General features: G+C 36.5%; 3 protein-coding genes across 4 annotated transcripts; all 3 read left to right on the top strand.

The window, feature by feature from the left end:
- Window positions 1–1580: 1580 nt before the first annotated feature.
- Window positions 1581–6891, top strand: LOC118338874 (claudin-10-like). 2 transcript variants are annotated; one of them, XM_035676313.1, is made up of 5 exons: window positions 1581–1934; window positions 5461–5622; window positions 5707–5788; window positions 5872–5976; window positions 6121–6891. In XM_035676313.1, the coding sequence occupies exons 1-5, from the start codon at window positions 1721–1723 to the stop codon at window positions 6275–6277; spliced, it is 720 nt and encodes a 239-aa protein (XP_035532206.1). In that variant the 5' UTR covers window positions 1581–1720; the 3' UTR covers window positions 6278–6891. The 2 variants fall into 2 exon arrangements, with proteins under 2 accessions (XP_035532206.1, XP_035532207.1); XM_035676314.1 differs by lacking the exon at window positions 1581–1934 and adding an exon at window positions 4259–4714.
- Window positions 6892–7317: 426 nt separating this feature from the next.
- Window positions 7318–9592, top strand: LOC118339369 (claudin-10). The gene is made up of 5 exons (XM_035676961.1): window positions 7318–7621; window positions 8572–8733; window positions 8827–8914; window positions 9045–9152; window positions 9240–9592. The coding sequence occupies exons 1-5, from the start codon at window positions 7390–7392 to the stop codon at window positions 9433–9435; spliced, it is 786 nt and encodes a 261-aa protein (XP_035532854.1). The 5' UTR covers window positions 7318–7389; the 3' UTR covers window positions 9436–9592.
- Window positions 9593–10492: 900 nt separating this feature from the next.
- Window positions 10493–12360, top strand: LOC118339234 (claudin-10-like). Its single transcript, XM_035676804.1, has 5 exons — window positions 10493–10801; window positions 10892–11053; window positions 11133–11214; window positions 11327–11434; window positions 11543–12360. The coding sequence occupies exons 1-5, from the start codon at window positions 10570–10572 to the stop codon at window positions 11733–11735; spliced, it is 777 nt and encodes a 258-aa protein (XP_035532697.1). The 5' UTR covers window positions 10493–10569; the 3' UTR covers window positions 11736–12360.
- The last annotated feature ends 999 nt before the right edge of the window (window positions 12361–13359 follow it).

Genomic DNA, 13359 nt, shown 5'->3' with positions numbered 1-13359 from the left:
GTGCTAATGCAGAATAGACCCTTATAGTGTTTTATATTATTCTAACATATTCAATTATATATTACAAGATATATCATTGGCTTTTTTTTGCTTGTACATTCACTAGAGAGCAGCATTTCAATTTTAGCTGGTCACAGTGGAGCTTATTTTAATGTAGCCTATTTATATGATTAACTTTATAAGTTATCATTCATTTGTTATTTAGCCTTTTTTAATAATAAGTAAAAGAAAAACATGTCAGTCTATATGTCAGTATCAACTTGTTTAAAGAATTTCCACGAAATAGTCTGTAAGTGTGAGAACCAAAAAGACAGAATAAGGTATTTTTTCACTTGTTTTCACAAACAAATAACACTTATAGGACTCAATTACATTAAGCAGAGTGGAAGTATAAAGTAGCAGAAAATGGACACACTTCAGACTGCTGTGGAGTAAACTGTCACTATTTACTATCACTTGAACATTAATTATTGCTCTAAATTTTAGCTGAAAACCTTACTGATCTGATACTGTATACTGTATATATTTCAAACAGTACATTTAATCTACAGAAGAATGAACCTGTTTAAACAAAGGTAACCCATACAAGGTGTTTATTTACCTCCTGCTTTGTTGTATGGACAAGTTGATTTTACATTACGTGCTGTGTACTTATATTTGCTTCAATAACTTTTTGTGGGGGAAAAAATTATGTTGTTTCTTTTGAAATGCAACCAAGCTGCTAGCAGAGTTATCCAGATTTCACCACTGAGTCCTGCATTGTGTGCTGTAAGACTTTTTCCACTTGTGAAACAGGGAAAGTAACCATATTCTGTATTTTATACTATGGACTATTTACTTTATACTATTATACTTGTCTTGATCATTATTACTGCCCCATATGGATTTGATTGTCTGGCTCTATTGAATTTCAGTGCCAGTAAAGGACTTCCTCAGGGTCTCACCCAGTTAGTTACATGTCACCTGTCATATGGAAACATGTTAATGTTCAACAGATTTCAAGTCACAGAGGAAAATTCATTACGTATCTCATTATTTCTCAATGACAGAATAAAGTGACACCTACACTTTACTACTACTACTCTGTGTGGCTTGCCTTATATCATATATTTCAAATAAAGTAAAACCTAAAATAATTTTTATTTGTAAATGATGAAAATGACACACACTACAGCTGATTTAGTTCTGATGCCACCATCTCTTTGCTTCATCCTCTCTAAATGTACCATATTGTTCTTCTTCTGTTTAAATGAAAACTGTCTCTCTTCACACTCTCCTGGACGAGAACAGTGAACATGAAAAACAACAAACATGTTCACATACGAGCTGGCAATCATTAGTCATTCAGTTGCCAAATATTGGGTGCAAAAATAGATGAACCAGTAACTGGACTTTGTCACAATGCTTCTTGTTTTAGGATTACTGATTACTCCTTTATTTTTTTTATGTTAATATGATACCTTATTTTTAGACCAAAACGTGGATCATTTCAAATACTGCTTGCTAAAATATAATGACTAACTGCCAGCTCATGCTTCCTTTACTATTTCACTTTGAGGCACCTGTGTCCGTCCCTCGCCACTATATGCAGGAAAGATGTCCCATCTGTAAATCATCTCAATGAAACACATGTCCACAGTGTAATTTGCCTGCCTGGAGCGATTTTTATTTCTTCTCATTCAATCTGCTAAAAGACTTTATACATATCTTAAAGCTCCAAATGTCAGGCTTGCAGATTGTGGCTTTTCTCAGTGGCCTGGCCGGGCTGGGCGCCATTATTGGTGCCACGGTGTCCAATGAATGGAGGGCCACTAGCCGAGCATCCTCAGTCATCACAGCGACCTGGGTGCTCCAGGGTCTGTGGAACAACTGTGCTGGAAATGCCATAGGAGCTCTGCACTGCAGACCACATCATACTATCCTGAAGCTGGAAGGTAAGCTAAAGGGGTCCAAGTTTCACAGCGAGCATACGGTGCCTGTATGTTCTCACATGACAAATTTTTTTCTGTTTACAATTTGTATGGTCAAATGCTGAGTAAAATAACATTGGAAACACATTTAGTATGTGAACAACCATATAATATGCAACTTATTGCAAGGTATTATATGTATACCGTGGAGGGGCTTTATGAAATGTTCCTAATGTGTAACCTAAATATTCTTCACCACAGAAGTAAATGTATCACCTTAGTTTCAAAAGCATGTATATGTGATGTACTGAGAACCATGAAGCTGCTGCCAAAATCCTTTTAAGAACTTGCAATTCAGTGCATATTTTGTGTATTATAATTTCAGGTGTAGCAGATATTGAAAAATTCTTTGTGGCTAACAAGTGGGCACTTTTGTGCAATGTATTTAATACATAAAGTAGTCTTTGAAAATGTTGAAGGTTACAGGGAAGTTATGAAATAAGTCCTTTTTAAGTGACATTATTTTCAAATAATTTTTTATCATTAAGTATTTCTCGAAGAAGATTTAGTCTCACAGAATTTGGTCACTTTTTCAGTAAAAGAATTATATCATCTATGTTTTAAAAATTACTCATCTTGTGGAGTCTTTGTGTCCCTTTTTACACTTTAAGTTATACAGTTTCCATAATGAAATGTTTCTAATTATCTTTTACTACGACCATGGCTGATATGCACTGCTTGCACTGCTATTGGAGTTGGCTTTCATTGTAATGTGTATAGGTGACAATAAGGATTTATCTATTCTATTTAATCATCAGAATAACTGTTTCAAATATTGTTTTAGATTTATAACAAAATATAATTTAACGCTGAAAGAATAAGTAAAGAATAATTTCTGTTCCAGATTATGGATCACGTGTTAACTATGGCAAATGTGTAATCCTTTGTTGGAAATGTCCAACTGAAAGTGTCTGAGTCACAGAAGCTTCTAAAGAGGCCAAATAGGGGGGATGTATACAACACATTTTGCAGGCAGTAATGAGCCAGTAACTTAATATTTGTTGTCTTATTATCTATAATTAGATATTACTTGATATGCGCAACATTTTTCCAGTCTTACTATTTGTATCCATGTGTTGACTAGTTTTAATTATTAGTCATTTTGTCATTATGTGGCTAGTTGTCTAGAATTAGATTTTGTCTGTTCTATTCTGGTCATTTTTTCCATTTGCTACATATATTTCAAATCACCACAGTGCTTAAAACACAATGTGAAGATATCTCTATAAACTTAGCCAATTCAGAAACATTTGGTAATATGTTGTATTGTGAAAAAGAACAATGTGCATTCTCAGCTCCATCTAATGGTGGCAGCAGTGTGATGACAGAAAGATTATTTACAGTGTGCACATCCACCAGATGGGGCTCTGATTCACATGATGAAAGCTTGATGATTTTCTCGTTTGGCTGTGATTTCCCTCTTGTTTGCTTTTATCTGTTACATCCCAAATCTATTTTTATATAATCTTTTCAAAATTAATAAACACAATTCTCTGCTATGTAGCAGAAAGTTTGTTTCCTGTGCTTGCCGAGAGTGAGTGACACGCTGTTAATAAGTTATGTAATTCCTGCTATTTTAGGTGTATGAGGAACTTCAAGCACTCTTGTTGTGTAATAATCATTATGGAGGTGTAAGGTGACTTCTTCTTTGTGTTTTCTTCACAAATAAATCCATAGATGTGATTTAAACTGAGACGTATATAGAGAGTATAAATAATAACGTGACCACTTATAAAATAAATGCCATTTTTATTGAAATTTTTTTTTTGTTGAGGCTGTTGGAAAGGTGCTGGTTCACCTCTCACATGTTCAACGTTGGACGCTGTAGTTTGTGTTGTGGACTGACAAAATAACACCTTGCAAATCACCACTGGCTCGCACTGCGGCCATACAGCTATGAAATATGTGATGATTCATTGTTAGTTCAACCTGCCACAGAGTAGGAATGGTTAGACCACTGACAACAAGTTGATACTTTAATACTTTAACCTTCACCTCAGGATGAATAATATGTGTTTGCCAGTAAAACTTTTACAAAATTACACTATTATCAAAGTCATTTTCTAGTTTTGTACCATTACTTTTACTTATTATTCAAATCAGTTGAGACATCCTGTACATCATAGTGTATTTACACCCACTCAAACACAGAGTAACCCATTTATTGTACAGCCTACAGTTGCTTTCATTTTAAACGTCACTACTGAGGTCATCGCACTTTCTACATCTTGAACTTTCAGTCCCCATCATTTGAGTCACAGTGACGTGTACAGGGTGAGGAGGGTGGAAGACGCTATAATAGACCATTGGCCACTTGTCAGTGTTAAGGGCCAAACTCCTCCCTACAGAATATAACAGTCCACAACACATTAACTATCAATCACATCCTATCCACTGAACTTCTTTGTGCAGAGCCTGGTTACATCTTCAACAAGCCTAACTAGCCAGGAAACCATACATCAGTTTTAGGTCCCAGCAGCTTAATTGGCATCACACAGCAGTGTGGAGGAGTCTTTTCTACAGTAAGGGCAGCATGTTTCAGGAGATTTTGGGCTTTATTTTAAGCACTTCAGGGTGGGTGCTGGTGTCATCCACTTTGCCAACGGACTACTGGAAGGTGTCTTCACTTGATGGAACAGTCATCACCACAGCTACCTACTGGTCCAATCTGTGGAAGACCTGCGTCACTGATTCAACTGGAGTTTCCAACTGCAAAGACTTTCCCTCGATGCTGGCACTGGATGGTCAGCTCTCTTTACCTTTTTTATTGGATGACTGGGTTTAATGCCTTTAACTGTGCCCGTTTCGTGGCCCCTTTTGATAGTTTTGTTCATTAATGTCAAATTTATTTTCTGTTTTCTTTTTATCTTTCAGTTAAAGAGCACACGTTAATGCCTGAAAGGGTTGTTGTAATTGTTCTTTTAATTTTCTGTTCTGTTTAGACTAGTGCTGATTTATCTTCAGTTTCCAAGTGCTTTATTTGTTCGACTTTAACTTCTTTTTCTTTTTATATTTTGCTGGAAAATTCAAGTTGAAGCTCATTGCTACTCAGGACTGATAGATGTCCTAAGGCCTAATGCAAGTCTTCAAGGAACAACTCACTTACAACCAAATATGTCAATGTTTAGCCTTAGTTCTCAGAGCTTGAAAGCTATAAAGGAGATTTACTGGTAACCTCAGGCGGTTTCTCCCACGGCTGACTAGTTTCAGGGGTTAACTTCAAAGGTAATATTTGCTTTAAAATCACACCTGAATGGCAAGTTTCATGCCAAGACGGTCACCATACTAACACAAAGTGCCTGAAAACAATTAGGGTTACTTTTGACAAATTGTATTTCTTGCTCTATGTGTAAATTGGTCACAAGGTCAGAAATGTCAAACTGACCTTGCGGTGTGCAGATGTGAGAGTACAGGGAATTCAAAACCACAAAAAGAAAAACATAACACCCTTTTGATTGCATATAAGTTGACCCCTGTTTAATGTTTTCAGGCTACATCCAAGCATGCAGAGGATTGATGATCACAGCCATCTGTCTGGGGTTTTTTGGCTCTATATTTGCCCTTGTTGGAATGAAATGCACCAAAATTGGAGGAACTGACAAAAACAAAGCTAGGATTGTCTGCTTTGCTGGTGTAAATTTCATTCTTAGTGGTAAGTATAGTTACATTGTGTTTGTAATATCTGTGTAATGATCTGTGTGATCTAATTAGATTCTCTTTATCTTCTTCTTCTCAGGCCTGTGCTCACTCTCAGCGTGCTCCCTGTACGCACACCGGATAACATCAGAGTTCTTTGATCCAATGTTTGTGGCACAGAAGTAAGAATGATGTGATTGTATAGCCCAGAGTATTTTACCATTAAATGATTAAGTTACCATTAAGTGTTGGTCTTTGTCTGTAGGTATGAACTCGGAGCTGCTCTCTTTATCGGCTGGGCAGGTTCAATCCTCTGTATCCTCGGAGGCAGCACGCTCTGCTTCTCCATCGCAGGTTCTTTTACCAAAAGGTTTGTATGAGTAACACATACTATGTTTACATTGTACAGAAGATAAATGTCATAAATAAATAACCTGCTGTATAATCAGTTTTGTTAAGTCACATAGTAGGTGTTTGATTTGTGAAGATGAATCTGTGTTCTGTCTCTTTACAGCCACAGTGAGGCAAACTATATTTACAGAGGTGCCGCCTCACATTCTCATATCTCCTTCAACCCAAGAGGGCAGGCAAAGTCTGTAAACCATGGGCCGCCTCCAGACTACAGCAACTCATCCAGGATTCAGCACTTTGATAAGAATGCGTATGTGTGAGGGATGTGAATATGAAACACTTTTAGTCAAAGCCACTGAAAGATATACTGTATTCTAAGTCTAAACGATACAGAACACTTTGTGAACATTTGCAGATATTGAGTTGTGGCTCACCAGGAATTAGGTTCAAAATATTAACATGTTTCTTCCAAGGGTACGAATTTAAAATTATAGCATACAGTTTACTCTCTGATCTTGGGAAATGTATATTTTATATATTTGACTGTGCATTGAATGTTAACATTATGTATGTATTATAATTAAACAGCCAAATCAAAAACATTGGTTCAAAATGGACCTTTCTGAGCAAATTCTCTATGTATATTTTTTTTAGATGTGTAATATTTTGTAAGACATTTCCTTTGTTGGTTGTATATTTAACTGCAAGTAACATGCACATGTTGTTAATCTGTAATGACAATATTTAAAACTGTGTTAAACACAGATTCTCCTATTTCCATGACATAACCATTAACTTTGATTTTGTAATAAGCAAACTGGAAAACGGTCTAAAAAGGGGGTTCTTTCTCTTTATTGTCCCTGTAAGAAGTGAAATGTGAATCTCCATTTTTAAACAGTATGAGTAAAAATAAAACAGATACAAATAAATAGAATTGAGTTTCAGCTGACTATTTTGTGTTTTGCTTGTTTTGTTAGCAGATTATGTCATATCTGCTCCTCAGTGATCTTAGCAGGTCTGAAGAGGGCAGCAGATTTGCAGTTTGCGTTATGTTCCTTCAAGAAGATCAGTGAGAATCACCCGTTTAAACTAATTACATATAGTGACACAAAGAATCAAATATTTTAATGTGCTTGTGGGCTTTTTTTCCCACTTTAAATACATATTAAATGTATTGTTGCTGCATACTAGTGTATGCAAAAGGGATGTAAACCTGAAAAGGTAGCTATAGCAGTGCATGGTGTGAATTATCTCAAGGGGGTGGCACACTCCAGAAAGTTTACAGTAAACATCTCACACAATTGTACATAGACCCTCATCAACACTAATGGCACACGGCACAGACACATTGCCACTGACTGGACGTTTAGTGTGTTTTGTGCCTTTACCCAACTGAGCGGAGGATAACTAGTTTTATTTAGTGATTTCAAAAATGAGGAAACGTCTGATCCAGATATTTGGCTTCTTGATATCATCGCTAGGATGGTTGTTTGTGCTGTGTACCATGGCCATGGACTATTGGAGGATCACCCAATTAGGAGGACAAGGAGGCTCCTTTATCATCAAAGTGGCCTGGTACTGGTCCAACCTGTGGAAGGATTGTTTCACCGATTCCACTGCTGTCACCAACTGTAGAGACTTCCCTGTGCTCTGGAGTGTCACCCGTAAGTGCCTCACCTGTTGCCTATATGCCTTCAGCAATGTTATATCTAAGTTAGTCTTTCACTCTGGATGAATAGAAAAAATGTGCAGGCCTTTGATTCAACAGGAAGAGCACAGCTCAGTTATGGATAAGTGTTTAGTGTGACATTGAAATTACACCACTGCCAAGGGAGACTATGTGACTTTTGTAAGATAAAAATAACGTATCCTTTGTTTTAGAAATGAAAAGTTGGAATTCATAAGGAATGACATAAGCCCTTTATTTCAACACATTCAAGGGTTTTGCAGTCTTACTTGGACTGATATGACCAGTAGTTTTTGGCTGCTAACGTTAGTTAACTTAAAGCAGATATTGCTATCTAAATAATAATATTAATAATAACTGGGTCAGTTAGCTGACTTTTTAATTCTTTTTTGTGTTACTGTGATCCTACCTTTTAGCATATATCATTATCCCATTCCCTTTCCTTGCTTTTGAGAAAAAGTCACATGGACTGAGGGTGAAAACAATAGAAGGAACATTTTATAATGTTAAACCGTACTCCATAAACTCAATCTAATGGCTTATGGTTACTGTTCATGTGATGGTTTTCCACTTTTTGTTACAGCTTTGTCAGACTGATGTTTAACTAAGATGGTGGTCATTTTTGAAGCTGTATTTTATATTTTTGTGTTGGATAGAATTAGATTAGACTAATTACCACTAATATTTTGTCACCTATACTTTACCATTCAGCTGAATCAAACCCTTGCTGAAGAGGTCTCAGCAAAACTGAGAAAACTATTAGAAGAACTGCAAAGATAGTGTCTATTCTTTGTAAGAGCTTTGGATATCCTTCAAAGAGATTTGATGTCGTACTCACATTAGCTTCTTTTCTGTCTGAGAAAAATATTAATGTTAAATACTTTCTTTTTTATTCTTGCCTGAACTCTTTCTCTCTGTCTCTCACAGCTTACATCCAGGGAGTACGAGGATTACTAATGTGCGGTTTAACTCTGGGATTCTTTGGTGTAGTGCTTTGCTTTGTTGGGATGGATTGCACTTATATCGGTGGAGCAGATAAAACCAAGGACAAAGTGCTTCTTGCCGGAGCAGTGTTTCATTTTGCTGGAGGTGAGTGCGGAACATGAATGTGTTTGTCTCTGTAAATGACAGAAATGTTTTGCCCTCATTATTTCTTGGTATCAACGAAACCTCTGCACACAGGTGTGTCAGATATTTCTGGCTACTGCTTATACATCAACAGGGTTGCCAGAACAACCTTTGCTGCCAGCGTGGGGCCAGGAGTCTTACGGTACATTTTGTCACACAGATCTACTTCACACCATAATGTTTTAATGATCTGCTATATTCGAAAGAATAATTACACAAATTCTGATGTATTTACAATGTATCATGACTTCTTACTTTTTCACTAATTTCAGGTATGACCTCGGACCTCCCTTATTTCTAGGATTGGTGGGATGTTTTTTAATCCTTTTAGGTGCTGTGATTTATGCTGTGACAGTCTACCGAGTAATGTGCCCTGAAAGGTATTCAGATTCATCCATCTTCACCATTTTCCTTTTACTAATAGTTCATACCACATTGTTAATTTTGGCAACATTTTGGTCTTACAGTAAAGTGGCGTATGTCAATGGTGGAGGCACATACATGACCCCTCGCTCCAGAGGAAAAACCCTTTACACCGGATACTACAGACCCTCCAGGCTGCACGGATCTTATATTGGATCAGGACGATCTGGCAGCTCCAAGATCTCAAAGCTCTCTCAGACAACACAAACAAGAAAGTCTGATAGAGATGCATTTGTGTAGCAGCTCAGAGCTCAAACACCACGAGACATAGGTCCAAATCTGTGTAACTAACAATCAGCATGTATCTCATACTGTAGATAGGATGAAAGTCAGTTCCTCAGTTTCCTCGTCTGTGCATCATATGTACAATTGTAAATTTAGGTTGTTATACTCTGTATAGAATACACTGTCTTTTGTTTACTCATAATTTTTTTATTTGGTTGTGATTTAACCAAAACATGTATTACAATTAATAACGCCACTGGAACATCTATGAATAATAAAAAAAACTTTGTACCAATTATGAGTTTTATGTCTCTCCATTTATTGCCCTCAATAAACATATTGTATTCCTTGATGATATTATTCATGGCAGTCCTTGTCATTTTGCAACAGTACATCCTTTTGCACCAATGTAAGTGTGCTTGCAATTATCTTTTTAATGCCTACCCCCCCCCCCCCCCACACCAAGATCATGGGATAATTATGGACAATGAGACAATTGTGTGGTTCATTTGATCACATCCGATTTCAGCTTCAAGCTAAATTCTTTTGATGCAATTTTCATGGCTGCTGGCTTATTTTGGTCAGTATGAAAATGAACATTAACTGGTTTGTTGCATGTCATTCATCCGTGTACTGTCCATTATGTTAAACCAATGCAACATCTATAATGTGCTGAATGATTATCTCGTTATCTTGAAATAAAAAAGCTTGTTCTCTCAAGATAACACAGTAATTAACTTATGATCTTAAGATAATGGCATTAACAAAATGCTAATCTTTTACCACTAAAGGATGTGACAAGGTTTTTCCGAGTTAAATGTGCGGGCCATTTGTTCACATGTTTAGACTTTAACACACCGTCTGAAGTAAGAGCTAAATGGTACACAAAACTGAACCCATGCTGGTAGGCTCATGTGTACCAACAACAAACACATTACCAAAGTGACCTTCACAAAACAGCGGAACCACAGTTCAAGGCAAAACATGTGATGATGTACACAAATGGCATTTGGCCTCTTCCATGTGTCCAAATGTGTGTTTTTGTGTGCATGCAGCACCCAAGGAGGGAGTTTCAGACAGGACAGGACAGGAGCTGCCATTGCTCAGATTTGCCTTTTCTCTTTCTAGCAGCTCACCTTCAAGACAAGCATGAGTTACAGGACTGTGGTGATGTATATGGAGATTGGCTGCTTTGTGGTCTGTGTATCTGGATGGATCCTGGTGTGTTCCACCATGCCCATAGAGATCTGGACTTGGTCTGAGGTGGACAGCATTGTCTTGACTACTTCGAACTACTTCTCCAACCTGTGGAAGGATTGCGTATCGGATTCAACTGGAGTATCTGACTGCAAGGGAATTCCATCAATGCTTGCCCTGAACTGTAAGTAGACTGTTTTTCAGCACAAGGCAAGATATATAAAGAAACTAAGTCTTGTAATGTGCTCAACATTGTTTTTTCGTTCTTGGACAGGGGACATTCACATGTGCCGTGCTCTCATAATCATCTCCATTATCCTGTCTTTCTTTGGATCAGTTCTGGTCTTAGTAGGAATGAAGTGCACTAAGATTGGAGGATCAGAGATTGTTAATGCAAGAGTAACCTTTGCTGGGGGGATGAACTACCTTATCGGAGGTAAGAACTGAGAGTTATTTTAAAGAAGTCACATTTCTATATTATCAATTTTAAAATGAATTTGTGCCTGTTATTTCAGGGATGTGTTCTATGATTGCTTTCTCTTATTATGGAAACAAAATTAGAGCAGAATTTCAAGACCCACACTTCAGGGCTCAGAAGTAAGTACAATTCTTAAGTGACATGGATAAAATATAAAACTTTTTTCATGTATTAACATTTATCAGATAATTCTATGAAGCATGAACAGTACATTTGTGTATCATTCTTCAGGTTTGAAATAGGCGTTGGTGTCTTTATCGGATGGGGAGGCTCCACCTTACTTATTGTTGGAGGCCTTATTTACAGTATCTTTGCAGGGAATGAAGGCTGCCACTCGAGGTAAAATGCCACCACTCCTTCATTCATTTTGTCCAGCATTTCTATTCTATGCGCCTCTCCACCTGCAGAAATAATTAACCATTCATTTCTTGAATCTAAACCTCACAGCTCAAAAAGATTTCCCACCTACCAGTTCCCTGGCGCCTACACAGTTGTTCCATCGAAAAAGAGCGTTGTGTCTTTGGCTCGTACAGAGTTTACCAAGAGCAGAATTTCAGCCACTACCAGTGGCAGCACAGTCAGCAGCATCTCTGGGATCACCGCTACCACCAAGACGTCAGCTGCAAATGAATTTGTGTGACCTATTTTTTAAAATATTCTGTGTTGCTGTTCCTTTTGACTTGTCACAGTAGGAAAAGCACAGATGTTACTAATAATATCAGCAATGGCTTTGTTCTATTCAGGTGTCCCAGTAAGCCATAAAAGTGTGACAGTGAGCCAGCATACAAAATACAGGGACCCTAAAACTGGAGCAGCTAAATGTAATTCAGCCATCATTCATTTTATTATTCACATCTGTGGTTGTCCATGTGTGACATGTCTACTTTCTCCTGTGTATGCAAGTTTTTTTTAGTTTTTTTAGGTGCACTGAATGTTTTGTATCATTTACAATTAGGCACTCCAGTGGACTCACGTCGAATGCCTGTTTTGCTGATAGACATCAAAAGAAATGATTCAATAATGGTGATACAATAAAATCATGCTCATGCATCAAGAAAACAAACATAAGATTTTGTTTTTTGAATGCAACTATTTTGTTGAACACATTTTGCTGTATCATAAATTATTGAACTAATAACAGAGACAGACCTAATGATGACAACACCTTATGTTGACTTAACATGTGAGCTCTGCACACTGAAGGCTGTATGTTGTAATTCATCAGATGTTATCAGATATTTTGAAATTTGCAATAAATATTTTATATTTATTCAGAACAAACAGAATAAAGAAGAAGAAAAAAAATAATCACTCACTGCAGAAGATTTTCACATCATGGTTATTCGCTATTTGTACTTACATCCTTACATTGTAGTCTTACATCCATGGAACAAATTCTTATTGGATGAGGATATGAGTTCTCATGACATGGTTTTCAAATTTTATAAGCCTTTAACAAAGTCCCATTACACCGCAAAGCTTAATTTATCCTGAGGTAACAATTAATATATTCTGAACATACCTACAGAATACACCTGCTAAATATTCACTTAAATTCTACAGAAAACAGCAAACAACTAATTTACATTTCAAGATTAAATATTGTACTTTATACTCCATAACTTCAATCTACTTTGGATCATTAGGATTAAAATATTGCTTATTAAATCTCAGTGGTGGAAACTACATTCACTCAAGCGTTGTACAGTTTTGAACTACTTGCATCTACTATGCTTCACTATATTTTCACAGAAAAAATATTGTACTACTTCACTACATTTATCTGACAGCTGATGCTATTTTGCAGATAATGACTTCAACATGTGATACATGATCAGTTTATATGCATACCATATAAGTGGTCACAATTAGCTTCATTTCGACTAACTACAACATTATAATACTTCTTACAATGTAATGCATCAATAATGACGATCCAGTAATACAATAAGAACCCTGACAGGTATCATTCTGCATATTTTGTTGCTATGAATTCTGTACTTTTACTTGAGTAAACGTTTAAATGTAAGACTAACAGAGTATCTTTCCTTTGTGAAATTTCTAGTTTTAAGCAAATGATTTGAATATTTCTTCCACCACTGCTACAATGTAGTATATATTTTACTTACTTTACTTACTTACTTTACTTACTTTATAATTACTTTATTTTTCTGTGTGGTTTTTGTGTGATTTGAATAATTGTATATTTGTATATTTGTATTTGTATATGTGTATATTTTATGCACCAACTGCACCAGGTCACA

Source organism: Morone saxatilis, unplaced genomic scaffold, assembly GCF_004916995.1.
Source record: "Morone saxatilis isolate NCDOM2014 unplaced genomic scaffold, NCSU_SB_2.0 Contig5, whole genome shotgun sequence".
Taxonomy (NCBI): Eukaryota; Metazoa; Chordata; class Actinopteri; family Moronidae; genus Morone; species Morone saxatilis.
Note: the sequence above shows the minus strand (reverse complement) of the source record. Positions and strands in the feature narration are given on the sequence as shown.

What these genes read in the sequence shown, in the direction of transcription:
- LOC118338874 (XM_035676313.1), top strand. Translation starts at nt 1,721, where the DNA reads ATGTCAGGCTTGCAGATTGTGGCTTTTCTCAGTGGCCTGGCCGGGCTG. An exon ending in TACTATCCTGAAGCTGGAAG is followed by an intron (nt 1,935 to 5,460) that starts GTAAGCTAAAGG and finishes TAATGTTTTCAG; the next exon opens with GCTACATCCAAGCATGCAGA. An exon ending in GCAGGTTCTTTTACCAAAAG is followed by an intron (nt 5,977 to 6,120) that starts GTTTGTATGAGT and finishes GTCTCTTTACAG; the next exon opens with CCACAGTGAGGCAAACTATA.
- LOC118339369 (XM_035676961.1), top strand. Translation starts at nt 7,390, where the DNA reads ATGAGGAAACGTCTGATCCAGATATTTGGCTTCTTGATATCATCGCTA. An exon ending in TGTGCTCTGGAGTGTCACCC is followed by an intron (nt 7,622 to 8,571) that starts GTAAGTGCCTCA and finishes TGTCTCTCACAG; the next exon opens with CTTACATCCAGGGAGTACGA. An exon ending in CGAGTAATGTGCCCTGAAAG is followed by an intron (nt 9,153 to 9,239) that starts GTATTCAGATTC and finishes TTGGTCTTACAG; the next exon opens with TAAAGTGGCGTATGTCAATG.
- LOC118339234 (XM_035676804.1), top strand. Translation starts at nt 10,570, where the DNA reads ATGAGTTACAGGACTGTGGTGATGTATATGGAGATTGGCTGCTTTGTG. An exon ending in GATGAACTACCTTATCGGAG is followed by an intron (nt 11,054 to 11,132) that starts GTAAGAACTGAG and finishes CTGTTATTTCAG; the next exon opens with GGATGTGTTCTATGATTGCT. An exon ending in AATGAAGGCTGCCACTCGAG is followed by an intron (nt 11,435 to 11,542) that starts GTAAAATGCCAC and finishes TAAACCTCACAG; the next exon opens with CTCAAAAAGATTTCCCACCT.